Source organism: Podarcis muralis, chromosome 17 (assembly GCF_964188315.1).
Source record: "Podarcis muralis chromosome 17, rPodMur119.hap1.1, whole genome shotgun sequence".
NCBI lineage: Eukaryota > Metazoa > Chordata > Lepidosauria > Squamata > Lacertidae > Podarcis > Podarcis muralis.
The window spans coordinates 30,770,765-30,790,877 of NC_135671.1; the positions used below are offsets into that span (position 1 = coordinate 30,770,765).

A 20,113-nucleotide genomic window follows, 5' to 3' on the forward strand; every position below is an offset into this window, starting at 1 on the left:
AGAGAAGGGGATGTATATCTATTGGGAGGGGGAGTAAGAAATGGAAGTGTGTGTGTGTGTGTGTGTGTGTGTGTGTGTGTGTGTGTGTGTGGTCTGACTCCCTGATCCCTAAGGGAGAGCGAAGTTAGTAGAAGAGCAAGGGGCAGTTTTTGAGACATACCCTCTCTACTGCAAAATACTATTCTGTTCTCAGTCCTCCTGCTAGAAGCTGTTTTGCTTTTCTCTTTGGCACTGTGAAGGAAGGAGAAATGGCCCGTGTTCACATCCTAGTCCTACAGGGTGACAGAGTGAGCTTTAAGGGTTCCAAGAAGGTGCAGGTCAAGAGCTCTCCCACAATTAACCTGATGGATCTAGACAAGCCCTTTTACAAGCCTGGAGAGAGAGGTGGGTATCGGAGTGGCCATGGAACCGGGAGGATGACTGCAGCTTCTGTCCCATCTTTGGGGATGGAACGGTGTTCCCAGCAAATAGGAATCAAATAAGCAAACTCAGTGTTCCAAGAACTAAGCTATTAAACCAAAGCCGAGTGCCTTTCAAGAGCCCAGATGCTCTACAGATTTGCATACAATAATAAGTTGACATCAACAATTTGCCTTGCTAATTCAGCAGGGGGTGGAAATCTAGTCCTTGGTTTTAAAATGCAACAACATGAAGGAAGTATGTGGGAGCAACAACAAAAACCAGAAATGAATAATCTCTCTGTTTGTTTGTTTTCCCCCTTCAGTAAAACTTCGAATTGTGCAGCTTGATGAACAATTTAAGGTCCGCAATAAATCTGTAAGTATTGTTCTCTTATTATGATCACAGACTATCAATTCCTCAAAATGTCATAAGCCCGGGAAGGTCTCCTTACTGGACCCAGAGACAAATACTTTGTTATTTCTCAAGTGGGGGAACATCTTTAGGAGTTTCTCATGCTTCCATTCGCTTGTGAATTGGGCCCAGAGTTTCTGCGGGACATTAGCTCTGTATTAAAATGCACTGAGGAGCATTGCAGTGGTGATGAAACATGAGGAATTAGTACACAAACTTCACTATACAAACTGCAGATTCAGATATCTCAGGCACGTCCAACAGGTAGATTGTGATCCACCGGTAGATCACTGGATGTCTGTGGTAGATCACTGGATGTCTGTGGTAGATCACTGGCACCCCCAAAAAAGCTAAAACAAGGTCAACATTTTTGCACCCCGACAAAAATGAGGCTTTCCTCCTCCCTAAAAAAAGCTAAATAACTTTGACCTGAACCCCCTCATTCTGATCACTGCCAGTTTTTAACTCTGTGAGTAGATCACAGTCTCTTGAGAGTTGGCCACCCCTGAGATATCTGAACAGCCAGACCTGCATGTGGTGCTGTGAACAAATAAGCAGCCTTAAACAAGCCTTACTTTTTTGTGTTTTGCTGGTTCGCGACAGCCGTTTCACCATAAACCATGGTGGAACAAAGGGGAAAGATCCCCCCCCTTCCTTCTTTATCTTTTGCAAGGTTTCCAAGGGTTTTTCCTATTTTCCCCTTTCATTTTGGGGTCAATATTTCACGCATTGGAAATTTCCCCATAGGAATCAAATCGCCAACTTGTTATGTGAACGCTTGCCTAAAAAAGGATTTCCTGAGTTCGGATAGTGGGACTTGTGTGGTGCATCCACCAACCAGAACCCTTTCTTTACATGCCCTCTAGTGGTCACATGATCAATATCAGCATGATGGGGGCTGGTGCTTGAACAGATGTTCCCACATACGTAGGTCTGTAGGGGCAGGTACGGTCTCCCTTGGGCGGTGGTGGACTCTCCTTCCTTGTAGGTTTTTAAGAGTTTGGATGACCATCTGTCATGGGTGCTTTAGCTGAGATTCTTCCATTGCAGGTGACCCTAGATGACCCTTAGGGTCCCTTCCAATTCTAGAATTCTGATTCTATGGCAGAAGATAGGCCAGCAAGGCAAACAGCTGACCCAGCCTCATTTCCTATAGCCCACAGATGGGTTGCAATTGCTATCTTATCATGCTGCTAGTAATGTCAGAGTGCAGGCAGGACAGAACTGTCATTTCCTTGGCTGGTTTTACAGAATGCTGGGGGACCTGGAAGCTCATTGACACTGACGTTGTCCCTCTCTCTTGTCATTTGCAGATCCCTTTGCTAGAGCTGAGAGTAAGTACCAGTAACTAGGATTGGTTGTGATGTTTTCCTTCTGTTCCCATCCTGTCCTTTGAGACCACCTGAACATCAGGGCATGTCTACACTACACATTTAAAGTAATATGGTTGTAATTGTAAACCTGGGAACTATAGTTTTGGCTTGAAGAGGCTGCTGGACAGGGAAAACAACCCCACTGGTCCCTTCTGTGAGTTGCTCTTGTTAAAATAGATTTGCTTTGGGCTTGAACTTAAGTAGGCATACCATCAAAGAGCAGTGGGTGTGAAATGTAGGTCTAAGCTGCCCCTTTCTATGAATATTGTCATTTATTAAGTACTTACCACCTGTTAGGCTACAGGGAATCCTATCCCTCCCACGGTGGCAGTCAAGAAGCAGATAAACAATAAGAGTTCTTACCAAGTAGTTTAGTCAATATTCACAGAGAGAGATATGCAGGAATACGGTCTTTCTTAGATAATGGGGTTGCTCCAAGTCCCACCCCCTCAGTCTCCCTTATCCTACGTCATCCCTGCTCTGGCTAATCTGTGCTTTCTGCCTCTGAGCTTTCTGTTCTACTACTCTCAATGCACGCCAGGTCCTGGGAGAAGGGGGGGGTCAGGAATGCTTTCCAAAGACACTGAGTCTGTCAGCTCTCTCTCCCCTGGTGCTTCTTCTTCTTCCTGCTGTTCCTTCCCAGCTTCTCCCCTCTGCAGCCTCTGAACTATGCCCTTCCACAAACCACTGTTGCAAATCTATACTGTCCTTCTCTTCTCAGGAACGTTCATGTTAAGTTGTGGGTGAACATATCAGACGACACAGCGATTCTTCAAACAGCTCTTGTTTATTCAGAGGCCAGAACAGAACTGAGCTGAAGGGCTCAGTCAGCCTGCTTATATAGAGCTCTAGTACAACATTACTGTAGCAACTTTCTAAAACTATCCAATCACTGAACGTCACTTTCGATCCTTCATTTGCATAACTATCTACAGTATACCCCTGCTGGCCCAGGGTGAGAACTTCAGTACATAACAGTTCAGGAAGGGGAGGCGATCCCCACCATTCTTCCTCAGTCCAGTCCGTGACATCACCATGCATAGATATTCACATGATAAGCCAGTTGTCTATATTTCCCTGCCAAATTATGAGAACTGAGCCATACACCTGTACTTCTGCATTCTCCTATTCATGGGATGCAATACAATAGTGGAATTGTCCTCAACCTGTCGTAAGACTCAACAGAAGGTTATGTGCCCCCACTGTGGTAAATGTTAATAACTATTTGGTCAACGGTTGCCTGCATTCACCCAAAAACCTGCCAGAAACTGCTAAAGCAATAATATGAGAAGCGCCACAAGAAGATGCCAATTGCCTTTCTGAATTGGCCCCCAAACTATTGCAAACTAAATGTGATGTTAATTGCCTGAATGCAATCAAAATGTACATTTTTACTATATAAATGGCAGCCTCAGGACTGTGAGGATGGAGGCAGGGAGCGGGGGATTTAACTTTGTCACCCTGCCAAGTTCCAATAAAAGAAAACACCTCCCCAAAGCCGCTTTTTGGTTTTCAAGGGAAGATTCCATTTGTAAGCGTGGAAGCGTCATTTGCAATGCAAATACAGCGCACCTGCATCATAAAGTAAAGGTAAAGGTACCCCTGCCCATACGGGCCAGTCTTGACAGACTCTAGGGTTGTGCGCCCATCTCACTCAAGAGGCCGGGGGCCAGCGCTGTCCGGAGACACTTCCGGGTCACGTGGCCAGCGTGACATCGCTGCTCTGGTGAGCCAGAGCCACACACGGAAACGCCGTTTAACTTCCCGCTAGTAAGCGGTCCCTATTTATCTACTTGCACCCGGGAGTGCTTTCGAACTGCTAGGTTGGCAGGCGCTGGGACCAAACAACGGGAGCGCACCCCGCCGCGGGGATTCGAACCGCCGACCTTTCAATCAGCAAGCCCTAGGAGCTGAGGCTTTTACCCACAGCGCCACCCGTGTGAATTCAGTTATACACACTTGGCTCTGGCAGCAGGAGGAAGGGAAGGGACCAAGGCAGAAGGGAAGAGAAAGAAATCTGTCTCTTTGGGCTGCAAGACGAGGATGGAAGAGGGTGTCTCCTGGGAAGAGAGATTGCCTGTTAAATGACTGGTAGATCTGTGAGGGGAATAAGGGGATCTCATAAGGACTCTCAGCACCCTTAACAAATGACGGTTCCCAGGATTCCTTGGGGGAAGCCATAGTGGCATGATACTGTTTTGAATGTGTTATACAGGGGTGGGGGGACTCCACTGCAACAGAAAAAATAAATATCTGCCTTGCTTTTCTTCTACTGGTTATAGCCTCCATGCCTTCTTCTCTGGACTTAGGGGACTCTGAGCCCCTTGGGGAGTTAGGCTGTAAAGGCCACCCCCCAATTTTGTACAACAAGTATATGGTGCAGACATGGGTGTAGCCAGGATTTTTGTTAGGGGAGGGAAGAAACTGAGCTATGCATTTTTATTTATTTTTATTGATGGGGGACAGCTGCCTCTCTCTGGCACCCCTGGGCAACGCCAAAAGGTGCAAATGGAGACAAATCCATTCCGTTAGGAGAAATTGCTTTGCCAAAGTGTGCATGTGTGGAGAAACTTGCACCAAGATGCTGATAAATTTCCACAAGGGCTTTAAAATCATCCCCATCATCTAATGTGAAAATGTCAAGAACTAAAGATCGGGGAAAGTTAGAAACTGAGAGGATTCCTTTATCCCTACCCCAAATGCAGCTTAGCACTAAGGTGGGTCTCAGGTTGGAAAAAGTTGAAGACTGCTGCCATAGAGGACTGTCCTGTCATCTTTGTTGACTCTACAGTCATACCTTGGTTGTCGAACGCCTTGCAACTCAAACGTTTTGGCTCTCGAATGCTGCAAACCCAGAAGTGAGTGTTCCAGTTTGTGAACATTCTTTGGAACCCAAAAGTCCGCCACAGCTTCTGCAGCTTCCAGTTGAGTGCAGGAAGCTCCTGCAGCCAATCGGAAGAGGCACTTTGGTTTTCGAACATTTCCGGAAGTCAAACGGACTTCTGGAACGGATTCTGTACGAGAACAAAGGTATGACTGTACTGCCAGTCTAGTCAGCTCCTGCTCATGGTTTGCAGGGGCGGGAGCTCAGGCAAGAGCATTTCTTGGGATAACCCAGCCTCCTTCAGGATGTGGTTCATCTGGTTATGTGAACATTGCTATTGCTGCAGCCAAGCGAACGAACCTCACAGTCCTTTTGGTCTTATCCCAGGATCCTAATGGGAACCGAATAGGCCAATGGGTAGACGTGAAGCCTCACCATGGCATTGTGGATCTGTCTTTCCCTCTGGCCTCGGAAGCGGCCCTGGGATCGTACACCTTCAAAATGGGAGAGGACTACAGAAATAGGAAAGCATTCACTGTGGAGGAATATGGTAAGTTTCTGGGGAAGACCACATGGCTTGTGAGAATCGTTCTAAGAATAAAAGGAAGCATATGTTCAGGGAAGTTTTTAATGGTTGATGTTTTGTTGTGCTTTTAATACTTTGTGGGGAGACGCCCAGAGTGGCTGGGGCAACCCAGTCAGATGGTTAGCATATAAATAATAAATTGTTATTGTTATTGTTAGGTTCCAAGTCTATGGGGCTGAGGACAGCTCAGCCCTACCCCAAAGTATGTGGGGATGGGCCTAAGTCCTTCCAATCTTGAGTGGCTGAGCCCCGTCGGGCCTCCCCACAGCAGCAGAGGGCCCCATCGTCCCTCCCTGCTGTGGCAGAAGGCCCCATGTCGGCAGGATTCAGAAGTAATGCCCTTTTGGGGGAGAATAAATTACTCTAAGCAAGGGAAGGGTAGTCAGAGCCACATCTGTGGTTGGCCTAGCACAGATGCTTGGGGGCCAGTGGCTCAAGTCTTGAACCAGCTAACCCCGCCGGTGTCTTGGGAAGCCGAGATAGCTGAGTTTGGAGGGCCAATTCCTAATGCCATGCTTAAATGCTTGGAGGCAGCAGGAATGGGAGAGAAAGCGGGGCAAAAGGCAGTAGCAGGGCTTGGATGGGTTTTGCTGACTGCTCTCCGAGATGTGTGGCAGAAATTAGAAGCTACTTGGAAGAAAGGTCAACAGCTGGCTGGCAGGGCGCCCATAACGTCATCCATATCAGCATCTCCTCAGAATACAAATATCTTCCGGATAGATTGCCCATATACATGGGGCCATCTGCTATGGTAGCAGGCCCCGCCTGGCCTCCCCATGCTGGTGGAGGGCCACATCAGGCCTCATGGCTTCCTTCCGATGTGCGTGAACTTGGCGCTTTTGAAAGGAAGAGAGATTTGCCTGCGGTGAAGTCCCTTTCAATACTGCCGTTTTCAGCTTTTCAAAATGCAGAAGGCAAACACAACAGCAGGGATCTCTACAAATTGGCCATTAGGTCATAAAAGACTCATGAAAAAACTCATGCAGAAAAGACTCATGCCTGTACAGTAAGCCTGCAACTTACACACATTTAGCTTTTGCACATCCAGCTTTATGTGCTTGGCAAAAAAATAAAATGGGGGGGGGGCAGAAAGGGGGCAGGTGTCCGGGGGGGGGGGAGAGACTTTGGCGATCCCACCCACCATTGAACCCAATGTATTTTGACTAGATGCGATTTTGGTTTGGGGCTGATCACTGGAACATAACCCCCGCCATAAGTTGTGGGCTTACTATACAACTGTGGAGGGGGGGTCAGGGGGGCTCCTGCTTGTGTTGCCTTGTGCACACACTCATTCCCCATGCTAATTCTGTCTAGACATTGTGAATGGCAAAGTTACTAGCTCTTCAATATGTTGCTGTCTTTCCTGGAACAAAATGCAGCAGTGATGTTCTAGAGAAAAGATCTGGGAGGAGATAGAAATGTGAGGTGCTGATTTGAGAGAGAGAGAGCGAGAGAGAGAGCGCTACATTTATATCCTACCTTTCCTTCAATGAGTTCAAGGTAGCATATACAGTGGTATCTCTGGATACGAATGGGATCCGTTCCGGAGCCCTGTTCGCATCCAGAAGCAAATGTAACTAGCGACGGCATGTCTGCGCACGCGCACGTTGCTTTTCGTCGCTTCTGTGTATGCGCGTGGCATCATTTTGAGCATCTGCGCATGCACGAGCAGCGAAACTCGGAAGTAACGCACTCCGTTACTTCTGGGTTGCCATGGAGCGCAACTCAAATGCGCTCAACATGAAGCATATTCAACCCGAGGTATGACTGTATAGTCCTGTGAGGTAGGTTAGGCTGAGAGGCGACAATTGGTCCAAAGTCACCCACCCATGGCAGAGTTTGGGGTGGGTTCAACTCTGGTATCCTTGGTCCTTATCAAACACTCTAAGCACTGTACTGGCTCACAAATGCATCTCATGCAATGTCCCAGTGAACACAGTTGGTGAAGAAATGCATACTAATTTGACACCTGTCACTTTGCAACCATCCCACATGCAACAGAGGAAAAACGAGGAGATCAAAGTTAGGTCAAAACCTTATTGCATCGCCAGCTGGCTATGATAATATAATGCTAAAAAATGACCCTGAAGGAAGGCAAAACAATGCCTCCTTTTCCTTCCACCCACCCGCTAAATTAAAGCACCTACATCTATAGGTGTGTGCATTTTAAGTTCAGTTTAGGGTCAAGCAAGATATGATATGCAAGATCCATACAGAGGATCTCTTCTGGTTTGGAGCTTTGTTAATTTGCTTTTAAAATCAAAATGTGCTGCAGAAGCAAAATCTGACCAGACAGCAGCACTTGCTGGAGTTAACGTTCTCCTCTCGTATCTTTTAATCCAATTGCAATTACCCCAGAACTATTGGTCTTGGTGTTTTTAGCAATCTGCTATTCCAATTCTTCTTCTTCTTCTTTTTAAAGCATCCCTTACTGCTCTTCTTCTTCTTCTTCTTCTTCTTCTTCTTCTTCTTCTTCTTCTTCTTCTTCTTCTTCTTCTTTCCATTGCAGTGCTGCCTAAATATGAAGTGCTGTTTGAACTTCCGCAACTTGTCACCAGAGCAGATGAAGAAGTTCAAGTCAAAGTGCTTGGCAGGTGAGCAAAATCTTGTGTGTCCTCAAAGACCATGCCAACGGTTGATGGAGAATATTTCATCCCCAATAATGAGGACAGAATAGGCGGGCATCAGAACTGTGTCCTTTTCCCCTGCTCTGTTTCTGGAGGACTAAATTGCAGACGAAAAAAAGGATATTCCAAGCACCTGAGGTATTTGGTAAAGCAAATCTGTTTGTTCCAGTCCGGCTTCTTTCCTTTCACCTTTTTCTCTCTTTCCCTTCCAGTGACCTATCAATTATGGTCTAGTTTTTTGTTTGTCTGTCTGTCCAGAAAGCTTCTTTTCCTTTCCTGTCACTTTGCAGAAAAAGTCAAGCACCACTTCTTCCCTCCCTGCTCCCTCATACACATACTTTCCACATTTCCTGCATTTCTCCACAACAGGCCATCAAGTAATCTTTGCATCTGCATGTGAAACATTATTGGGAATGATTCTGTCGCAACTGTGGAGTCGAAAAGCTATAACGACTAGTGAAATTTTCATTCCCTTGAGAAAGTCTCTGGGTGGTATAAAAGGATTGTTCTGGCATGCCCACCTCCAATGTTTTCTCAGACAGTGTGGGATCGGGTCAGGAGTTCCAGCTTGGCCCCACGACTGTGGGTGCCCAGGGCTGTGGGTGCCATGCAGCGTGCTTGGCCCTGGCACCAAAATTTGTGGGTGCCCGGCCCTTCATGGGGAATTTTGTGGGTGCTCAGACACCCAGGGCCCCAGGGAATTGGCACCTATGGATCAGGTGTTCTTTCCTTCAGTGTGAATTCACGGGGGAAATCTCTCCCTAAGGCTGGTCCACTCTTTCATTTACCGTATCCAAAATGCATGAGCTTTGCTGTGATAAAATGGCTGATGTGTTGTTTCTCAACTCAGCTTGGAAACCCTGAAGCCTTTCCTAGCTCATATGTAGCCAAGACATGAAAACACCTTTTTATAGGGATAAAGCAGGGGTCAGCAAACTTTTTCAGCAGGGGTCCAGTCCACTGTCCCTCAGACCTTGTGGGGGGCCAGACTATACGTTGGACAAAAAATGATGGAAGAGCACCACGAGCCCCGGTGGCTGCTTACCTGTGTCTTGTGATCGACAGGGGCTGGCGGTGGCGATGGTGGAGGGACGATGAGCGGCGTGCAAAAGGGCTTTGGAGAGGGGCTGCTTAAAATGGCGGCTGCTCGAGCGCTGCTGCTGCTGGCACCAACAAGGCCCAGCCCCCTTCCTCCTCTAGCAGAAAAAAGACAGTCATGGAACTGAGAAATTGCACAAAACAAATGAAATACCATGAAAATCCCTGAAATGAGAAGTAATTAACTAGAAATCGATCCCGTTAAGGCTTTGTTCAATTTTAGGTTTTTCTATTTTTTCCCTTAAAGTTTTTGATTTTTATTATTTAGTTTATTTCCATAAGACAATATTTCTAGTCGATTACTTCTCGTTTCAGGGATTTTCACAGTATTTCATTTGTTTTGTGCCCCTTCCTCCTCTAGGCAGGGCAGGGAGAAGCCAGGAGGAGGGGGGGACGGGGCGCCGCTGCTGCCGCCGTGTGAGGGAGAGGGAGAGAAAGCCCGTGCTGGCAATCCATGTGGCGATTCCTGAACCATCTGCAGGCTGGATCCAGAAGGCAATTGGGCCTGATCTGGCCCTCGGCCCTTGGTTTGCCTACCCATGGGATAAAGACATCCCTGCCCTGTCAATGTCCATAGTGTGTTACACAAGCAGAAACAAATCTCACACTGTTTGAGGCGTGTTTATGTGAACAGCTGGGAGGAAAGTGCTGGAGAACTGCAACTTTGCTGTGCTCAAAGGCAGTAATGTGAACAACACGCCCTAAAGTGATTTTCCTACCATAAACTGTTCAATCAAGAAGTCTCTCTGTTTTTTTGGTGCTACCAGCTCCATTTCCACCACCTCCACCACCCCCCAGACAAATTAAAGCTGACTGTTTGCTTTAGGGGGTTTACTTTATGATACTGTTCCCCCACCTTCTGCTGCAGGTACACATATGGGAAGCCTGTTTGTGGGAAAGTAGATCTACATGTAACTCGAGACACATCATTTTACTTTTTTTATGACACGCCAGTGAGACAACTCGATGCAATTCAAATGCACCACACAGGCCAGGTAAGCTAACTGAAGGGCTGAGACAAGTGGCTATACTCCTGCCCCGAAATGCCATTCTGTTGCCCTTGGCTCTAAAATGAGAGTCCTTAGCCTTTGCCTCCAAATATCATTTTTCATCTCTGTTTCCTCAGACAGACAAGAATGGTTATGTTTCTTTCACAATTAATGCAACCGATTTAAAGCTGCCTGAGAGAGGCTATACGGATTTTGTTCGGCTTTCTGCGGAATTTGAAGAAGAAGGAACAGGTACAGAAATGGGGAAATAGAGGTTTTGATGTTTAGTAACCTTCCTTTGGGATGCGGGTGGCGCTGTGGGTTAAACCACAGAGCCTAGGGCTTGCCGATCAGAAGGTTGGCGGTTCGAATCCCCGCGACGGGGTGAGCTCCTGTTGCTCGGTCCCAGCTCCTGCCAACCTAGCAGTTCGAAAGCACGTCAAAGTGCAAATAGATAAATAGGTACCGCTCTGGCGGGAAGGTACACGGTGTTTCCGTGCGCTGCTCTGGTTCGCCAGAAGCGGCTTAGTCATGCTGGCCACATGACCTGGAAACTGTACACTGGCTCCCTTGGCCAATAAAGCAAGATGAGTGCCTCAACCCCAGAGTCAGCCACAACTGGACCTAATGGTCAGGGGTACCTTTACCATTACCTTTAACCTTCCTTTAGACCTCATACTCTTGTTTGATCTTCTCTTTCTCCCTTTCTACTTTCACGACATTTTTACAGTTTTTAAACAGTAGATTTGGGGGAGGTGGGCATTGCTTCTGTGCGGTGCATTTTCAGGGCCTCAGATCCTTCAAGTGTCCCTGTTTTCCAGGAACAGTCCCAGATTTACAGACGTCGTCCCAGTTTCTGATTTGATCCCAGAATGTCCTGCTTTTCTTTAGGACATCCCTATATTCATTGGAGAAGTGTTGGAGGGTATGGAGCTATCCAACTCTCGAGCCATCTGAAGGCAGCCCTGAAGTTTTTAAATGTTTAATTGTGTTTTTATATATGTTGGAAGCTGCCCAGAGTGGCTAGGGCAACCCAGTCGGATGGGTGGGGTAAAAACAGTAATATAATAATAATCATAGAATCTTAAAGTTGGCAGGGACACCAACGGTCATCTAGTCCAACCCCCTGTAATGGAGGAATCTCAGATAAAGCATGCATGACAGATGGCCATCCAACCTCTATTTAAAAACCTTCAAGGAAGGAGAATCCACCACCTCGCGTGGGAGTCTGTTCCACAGCTGAACAGCTCGTACTGTCAGAATGACCGCTCCCCGCATAAAACAGGGAGGCGACCTTTGCGTGGATGTGCGCAGCCCCTGGATCTGGAGCAGCTCCATTCAGCGTAGGCTTGGTTTTGCCTTCCCTCAGGTGGGATACCTGGAGGTCTCCGCCTACCCCAGTCAGTTGCCCAATCCCACCTGGGGGGGAAGCGTTGCCAAGGAGATTAGGCCAGGTGGGGGAGGGATTACCTGCCCACACAATAGAGGGAGGATCTTACCTGGGAATCCTCACTTGGCTCCAGAGCTTCTCCCACCCTACCCACCCTCAGTTAATGTCTTATTTTGCAGGTTAACTTTTCTTCACAGGTTCTGCAGGTTAACTTTTCTTACAGGTATGCGGGTGCTGCTACGTTAAGGTCGCTGTCAAAGGGCCAGAAAGAAATTTCCCTGCATTGGCAGGTTTCGCCTTTCCGTAGCAAAACGTCACAACTTTGGCAGTATCAGGCCTTGGGCGGAATCCTTTAGTCCATCTTCCTCTTTGCGGCGGCGATACCAGGGTTCCCCCTAAAGGGGTTTTCTGAAGGGAGGCTTTGACCGTACGCCGAAAGGTCGTCATTGCTCTTCCCTGCGGCGGCGGCGTAACGGGGGCGGCTATCTCTGCTTGAACATATGTTCTCCAGAGCCAGCCCATCCCCCCCCCCACACACTGGATAACCCTGATGCTCCCTAGGTCCCCGGCTGGGGACTGGGGAGGGAGAACACCCAATGCCTGAGCCAAGGCCTACCCACATTTGAAATTTAATAAAGTTGTGGCCAATTTAATCCCATAGCACATTGTCTTGAGTCGTTATTCCACATGACGGGGGGGGGGGAGCTGCTCGGGACCTGGGGACTCCGCCTGTCCACGCAAAGTTTTTCCAAGTGTTTAGTTGGTATCTACTTTCTTGCAACTTGAAGCCATTGGTTCGAGTCCTACCCTCCAGAGCAGGAGAAAACAAGCATGCTCCCTCCTCCATGTGACGGCCCTTAAGATACAGTGGTACCTCAGATTACAGACACATCAGATTACAGACACTTCAAGTTACAGACTCCGCTAACCCAGAAATAGTACCTTGGGTTAAGAACTTTGCTTCAGGATGAGAACAGAAATTGCACAGCAGCGATGCAGCGGCGGCGGGAAGCCCCATTAGCTAAAGCGGTACCTCAGGTTAAGAACAGTTTCAGGTTAAGAACAGACCTCCAGAACGAATTAAGTTCTTAACCCAAGGTACCACTGTATTTGAAGATGGCCATCATATCTCCTCTCAGTCTCCTCCTGCAAGAACAGTGACAGTAAGGTCACTGTTGTTTCTCTCTCCTACAATTTTTACCCATATACTGTCAAACTGCTTTTCATGCTCCAGGCCATAGATTTCTTCACAAGTGTATACATCCTTTATATACAATGCTGCTACTCCTCCCTGGTGTGGGTGTGTGGGTGTGTGGGTGTGTGTCACACACTTCCCACAGCTGCGCTGAGTCCAGATGTCACCTCTCTTTTTCAGGAGTGAAAGTCGCAGGAACCGGTGGCTTCTCTGTTGCCGCCAGAGTAGCAAACGTGCAGTTCCTAAATCTCAATCCATTCTATAAGCATGGATTTCCATACACTGGAAAGGTGAGGTCCTAAATACAGCTTTGCCCAATCTCTCTCTCAGCCAGACAGCTGATGAGACAGCTCAGTCGGGTAAAATAGCTCAATATCTGATTGGAAGGTTGGGGAGAGGATGTTTTTAAAGGTGATGCTCAAGGTTTGAAGAGTGGGGGCAGCAAAGAGATAAGGAAATAAGCAAATATTTCACCTGGGAGGGTGTCCAGCGAGGTTTAAATGCTAATTTCTATATTCAAGCTTACATGACCAAAAGCCATGTATTTTAGGAGCATTTGTCAGATCTAAATTATAGAAAATGTTCTGAACCAAGACCACTCTTTTGTTTCTGTGAAGAGACTTGTGCCTTGGGTGTGCATGCATACCTAGTTCATAGATCCTCCTAGTGTGCAAAACTGTATCTGTCTGCTTGGAGGTCACCCTCACTGAGTTAAATGGGACTGACTTCCCAGCAACAGCATACAGGACTGCAGACTTAATCATATATTAAATTCAACTTTACTTGAAAGAGCCTCTTTTAACAAATTATTTTTATATTTCGTAAAATTTAAGAAAGAGGAAAGTTGTTTCAGTAAATCCAGTTACTTCTTATAGCCCACCTAATTGCCATCAGAGGAGACTAACATGGCATTAATTCCCAGTTTGTTCTTGCAGATGAAATGCACCATCAACGACGCACCCTTCAAGAATGAGACGGTCTATCTTACTGTCGATGTCAATGACGTGGAGACAAACCTTCCTTACCGCACAGATGAGAATGGCGAAGTTGCTTTCTCCTTGGACACAACAGAATGGAAAGATACCTCGGTTTCTCTACGGGTGAGTCATGAACATATTAGCAAAGGAGTAGCATTGTAGTGGCAAATTCAGAAGCGCAGAGCCACACCCTTTCATAGCTGTGCCCCTTCTAAATTTGTAAGTTTGTGGTTTTCTTAAGATGTTTAGCATGGATTGGGGTGTTATCATGGTTGGTTTGTATCCAAGCTCTGTTACCGTATTGTGTGTGTGTGTGTGTGTGTGTGTGTATATGAAAAATTATTTTGTTGTTGTTGCTAGCAGCGTATAATTTGAAATAACAAATACCCGGTAAAGGGTTTCTTTTGTTCCTTTTCACTTTTGCTTATTTATCCTATGCAAGTGCCTGCTGGAACTTTTGCAAATGAGCCTTAATACACTTTCCTTTTATCATTAACCTATGGCATCATTGACAACTCATCAGTACAATTAACTTTCCAATTTCTTTTGTATTTTAACCTCTGACGTGCATCTGGTTCTTTCAGTCACCAACCAAAAACCTTTGACCTATTGTTTGTTTCTGACGCCTCCTGTCCCTTTTTGCTTTCTAGGGCAGGTACACTCTTTTAAAGCAGCCTGGGGCCATTTCCTTTGACTTCCTGGAGACAATACGGAATGAAGCTTTCGTATGGCTGATGCCCTTCTACTCAGAAAGCAACAGTTTCCTCGAGATCCAGCATGTGGAGGAAGAGCTGCCCTGTGGAAAAGACCAGGAAGTGCTGGTGGATTACATCCTTGATCGGAAAGAGCTGGGCCCGGAAGCCGACCACGTAGATTTCTATTACTTGGTGAGTGTCTAGCAATTGGTGGAAACGCCTGGAGCAATATGAGAAAGAGAAGCAAATCCTGTACGGGGGGGTTGCAAGCAATCCCATTTCCAATACTGTTTGCACACTGCTTCACTTCCAATCAGTGCACATCCTCTAACTTCCTGCTGAAACCCCGTAACTTTATATACCACCAGTGTTCGGGTTTATGTTTTTTCTTTTGGTGTCCTATAGCCCCTCCAGACAGCAATAATGTGGAAGCATTGCAGAACAAACTAAAACAGAATAAATCCACCATCCTTAACACACCATTACTGTGTCAAGAACACACTGAGGAATATACCCCCAATAAAATAGTACTGGGCTGGAGTGGCCCTTGATTTGCAGCAGATTTAATATCATGTGTAAGGGACGTGGGTGGCACTGTGGGTTAAACCACAGAGCCTAGGGCTTGCCGATCAGAAGGTCGGTGGTTTGAATCCCCGCGATGGAATGAGCTCCCATTGCTCTGCCCCAGCTCCTGCCAACCTAGCAGTTCGAAAGCACGTCAAAGTGCAAGTAGATAAATAGGTACTGCTCCGGCGGGAAGGTAAACAGCGTTTCCGTGTGCTGCTCTGGTTTGCCAGAAGCAGCTTAGTCATGCTGGCCACATGACCCGGAAGCTGTACGCTGGCTCCCTCGGCTAACAAAGCGAGATGAGTGCCGCAACCCCAAAGTCAGCCACGACTGGACCTAATGGTCAGGGGTCCCTTTACCTTTACCTTTAATATCATGTGTGAAGTTCAAACCTGCATATATTCTCCAGAACATCAAAATATGAAAGTGTCAAGTGCCATAAGTGCTGTGTGTGTGTGTGTGTGTGTGTGTGTGTGTGTGTGTGTGTGTGTTAGGGAGGGGCAGACAGGTACGATTAAGGGGAAGTGGGCAAGGTTTGATGCCACTAACCTGAGGTTAAATTAAATTGTAAAAGAGAGATCTAAAAGCAGGGGTCGGCAACCTGCTGCCCATGGGCCACAAGCGGCCCACGGGGGTCATTTAGACAGCCCACGAGCTGCCCCTGAACCGAGCCGCCCGCTCGACAAGTCCCTGCATGCTGTGCTAAACCAGTGCAGTGCAGAGCGGGGACTCGCTTCCGCGGCGCTGGAAATCGCGTCTGCGCAGATGTGATCCAGCCCCCAGAGCGATCTCTGCAGGAGTGAAGCGGCCCAGGTGAGGTAAACCTTGCTGACCCCTGTCTAAGAGTATTTGTTGTGGTTACTTTTTTAAACATTGTAAGGCTGATATCAGTGTTATCAGTGTAATATGAACAGGCCCGTTGCTTTTCAGAAGCAACTGCATTTTGCTCTTAGCATGCACACCTAGTCTATAGGGGTTTCAAAATCACAATAACAAGAAACAGGGAGCTTGCCAGACACAGAGATGCTGCCGAGGAAAAAGCTCGTGTGACCATCCCAGGTCAGCTCTGTTCTCTCCTCCAGACCCAGTTGATTCCTGTCAGCATTCGTCTTCTGTCCTCTGGGTCTTGCTACAACTCTCTTACTTCTTCCTTGACTACCTCACTTCCATCTAAGCTCTGCAGTGGCGCTTCAGAAATAACATTGTGTGTGCTCTGAAAGCAATAAAATAGAATGAATGCCATTCATGGTGTGGAAAGGGTGTGTGTCAGGACTAAGGCGCCGGGACAGAGGTTTCCCCAATCAGTGCACCGTTCTCCCAATTAGCATTTTTCTTCTTCCACAGCTGCATTTGCCATACTGGTGAAAATATATATTTATCAGTATTCCCTGCCTCTTTGATCTGGTGCTCTCCTCCTCCTCCTCCTCTTCTTAGAAAATTGGGAGATCCTGATCCCATATCTCCTGGGCTACAAGTAATTTGGCCCTCAGGTGTTCTCTCTAAAAATGCATTGTGTGAATAAGACAAATGTGTTTTCAGACACCTATATCAGACACGCAACTGCCATGGTATCTGTACTGTGACCACATCTTTCTCTCCCTCAGAACTCAAGATATCTCAAAATCTCACTGCTAGCCTATGGTCTTCCTACAGCAAAATCCATGACTCTAGTCTTTCCCTGTCTCACTCCCCTCTCCCTTTTTCTGTATCTCTAGTGCCAAAGAGGTGAGGGCTGGCTTTTGCTTTTGTCCCTGGCCTAACATATTGTCTCCCTGCAGGTTGTGTCCAAAGGGAAGATTGCCTTCAGTGGAAAGAAGCAGGTGCCAATTGGCCAGGATGAGAGTAAGTGGAAGAACTATGCTGTTCCATCAAATAAGCCTCATGGGAAGCACCAGGCGTTATCAAGATGAACATGCTTGGTGCGCCTGATCTGCCTGGTCTGGTGTTTCTTTCAGTTATTATTCAATTTCAAACCCACCTTTCAAACAGGCCATTTCAGATCTGCAAGGCAACCTATGATAAGAGCAGAATAAAATAATAACACCATGCTAAAAATACTATAAAAATTCAAATTAAGGTATCATATCAGAAACAGTCATTGCCAGCAGCATGAGATCTAGTAAAACAATAGCACAAAACATAGAGTTGATGTCTGAACTGAGTCCTAATGTTCTGCTTTCTTCTTTGGCCCATTACAATTATACAACAGAAGATCTGAACTGACATGAAAAATCCCAAATAATCTCCCTATTTTAATTGTCCCTCCGTGTGTGTGTGTTTACATATCATAAAAAGGTAAGGTTGTCATCACGCAGCAGTTTGCTTGGCTTCCAATAGGTGGCATTGCAAACTGCAGTGTGATCACAGCCTTCTGAGAGCTGCTGAGCCATCTTAGCAGCTTTGGAGTATGAGAAGAGAAACAGAGGCGGGAGACAGAAGTGGGCATTCCAGGGGCACTGGAACAGCTCTAAAGGTAGTAGGAAGGGGTGGTTTGGCAAGTTCTCAGGAGAGGGGGTGGGTGGATTTTGCAAGGTATAGAGGAGGGGTTGGTAGTTTTGGTGTTGTGTGAGGAGAGGAAGCGTGTTTGGCAAGGTGTAAGAGGCATTAGGTTTGGTGAGAGGGTTGGGGTTTGGTGCAGAGTTGGTGAGTGAAGCGACACAAGCAGGGGTGCAGCCCCAGCTTGGAGAGCATGTACAGTGCTAGACATAACTTCCTGACACTGAGCAGAATTAAACCTTAGGAGCGATTCCTGAGGTTTTTCACTTGGCAAAGATCTCATTCTAAAGGTTTTGTTTTTAAGCAGTTGTGGGTTAAACCACAGAGCCTAGGACTTGCCAATCAGAAGGTCAGCGGTTCGAATCCCTGCGACGGGGTGAGCTCCCGTTGCTCGGTTCCTGCTCCTGCCAACCTAGCAGTTCGAAAGCACGTCAAAGTGCAAGTAGATAAATAGGTACCGCTCCGGCGGAAAGGTAAACGGCGTTTCCGTGCGCTGCTCTGGTTTGCCAGAAGCAGCTTAGTCATGCTGGCCACATGACCCGGAAGCTGTACGCCGGCTCCCTCGGCCAATAAAGCGATATGAGCACCGCAACCCCAGAGTCAATCACAACTGGACCTAATGGTCAGGGGTCCCTTTACCTTTACTATCAGATCCACAGGCAGTGTCTTCAGGTAAGGTGAATTACCAAAGTGGACTGCTAGGCGGACCTAAACAGATGGAAACGGGTTTATTTTAGAACTCGCCATGTGGTGCAGAACAGAATTTCTTCTTGGCAATAAACCAGTTATTAGGTTGAAGACATGAGGGTTGGAATACTCCTGCAATGCGCTGGTGGGCTGGCTGCATTTGGGGTGGATCTCCTTGATTTTCTTTGCTTTACCACCATCTGGCAGAAGTGAGATTCACAGGGATGTTTTTTCTCATGCTGTAAGACATGGTTGCTCTCCTTCTCTTTCCTTCCCCGCCATTCTCCCTTTCCCCTGATCCAGCTCTGAAAGGAACCTTCTCCCTCACCTTGTCTACGAGCTCTGACCTGGCACCCACAGTCAGGCTTCTGCTGTACGCTGTGTTTCTGGATGGCGAGGTGGCGGCTGACGTGGATAATTTCAGAATAGAGAAGTGCTTCAAACACAAGGTTAGTACATGTTACAGATAGGTAGCCGTGTTGGTCTGCCATAGTCAAAACAAAAAAAATTCCTTCCAGGAGCACCTTAAAGACCAACTAAGTTAGTTCTTGGTATGAGCTTTCGTGTGCATGCACACTTCTTCAGATACCAAGGACAAACTTAATTGGTCTCTAAGGTGCCACTGGACAATTTTTAATTTATATATATATATATATTATGCATATGTGTGGCTCAAGGCAGATGGGCTGAAAGTTCTATGATAGAGCCATCACTCTCCATATTTGCACCCATTTTGCTTTCTCACTAGGATGGTTTAAATCACACACACACACATTGGCAAGCATTAAAATAGTGTGTGACGTACAGTGGTGTAGCATGGGGGGCATGGCTATACTGTAGTGCTTTGCTAGTCCTGCTCAGCGTGACCTGAGCATTGTCCATCGCTGTGGCTGGAGAGAGCAGCGTAAGATGAGGGAAAGGGCAGGAGAGTCCCAGGAGCCGCAAACTCAGCTGCCGCCACCTTCTCTCCAGTCCACTCCAGTGTGGTGTAGTGGTTAAGAGCGGTAGACTCGTAATCTGGTGAACGGGGTTCGCATCTCCGCTCCTCCACATGCAGCCGCTGGGTGACCTTGGGCTAGTCACACTTCTCTGAAGTCTCTCAGCCCCGCTCACCTCACAGAGTGTTTGTTGTGGGGGAAGAAGGGAAAGGAGAATGTTACCGCTTTGAGACGCCTTCGGGTAGTGATAAAGCGGGATATGAAATCCAAACTCTTCTCTTCTTATCCTCTTCCACTCCTATCCTTGACTAGCTCCATTCTGGCCAACAATTGGCCACTTCTGTTGCTCTGCCTCTATTGTTAGCTCATTCTCTGAGTATCCAGCTACTGCTTTGCCACTGTAAGAAAGAAGGAAAGGAATACACTGGGGTGGTGTTTGCAAGGTGGATTCCAAATAGGAAATGCACAGAGTTCTATGGGATGCAGCGTTTAAAAATAAAGCAATCAATGTATGTGGTACAATCCAGCAGTACACTGGAGCATTGTTTTATGTACAGTGGTACCTCAGGTTAAGTACTTAATTCATTCCGGAGGTCCGTACTTAACCTGAAACTGTTCTTAACCTGAAGCACCACTTTAGCTAATGGGGCCTCCCGCTGCTGCTGCGCCGCCGGAACACGACTTCTGTTCTCATCCTGAAGCAAAGTTCTTAACCTGAAGCACTATTTCTGGGTTAGCGGAGTCTGTAACCTGAAGCGTATGTAACCCGAGGTACCACTGTATTTTAAGCACTGACAAAATGAACAAGGATTGTTCCGCACTTCGGTTCCCAGACATGGTAAAATTTACAATCTCTGG

At 47.0% G+C, this 20,113-nt stretch overlaps 1 protein-coding gene across 1 annotated transcript in view; it reads left to right on the forward strand.

Moving 5' to 3' along the window:
- Positions 1-20,113, forward strand: part of LOC114588040 (alpha-2-macroglobulin-like protein 1) — a 63,149-nt gene that overhangs the window by 7,409 nt on the left and 35,627 nt on the right. Inside the window, exons 4-15 of the mRNA XM_028712956.2 lie at positions 240-384; positions 725-777; positions 2,127-2,147; positions 5,398-5,560; positions 8,106-8,190; positions 10,190-10,316; positions 10,448-10,562; positions 13,076-13,185; positions 13,831-13,995; positions 14,523-14,759; positions 16,913-16,976; positions 18,621-18,766. Coding sequence (XP_028568789.2) covers positions 240-384; positions 725-777; positions 2,127-2,147; positions 5,398-5,560; positions 8,106-8,190; positions 10,190-10,316; positions 10,448-10,562; positions 13,076-13,185; positions 13,831-13,995; positions 14,523-14,759; positions 16,913-16,976; positions 18,621-18,766 — 1,431 coding nt within the window. The remainder of the gene's footprint in view (positions 1-239; positions 385-724; positions 778-2,126; positions 2,148-5,397; positions 5,561-8,105; positions 8,191-10,189; positions 10,317-10,447; positions 10,563-13,075; positions 13,186-13,830; positions 13,996-14,522; positions 14,760-16,912; positions 16,977-18,620; positions 18,767-20,113) is intronic.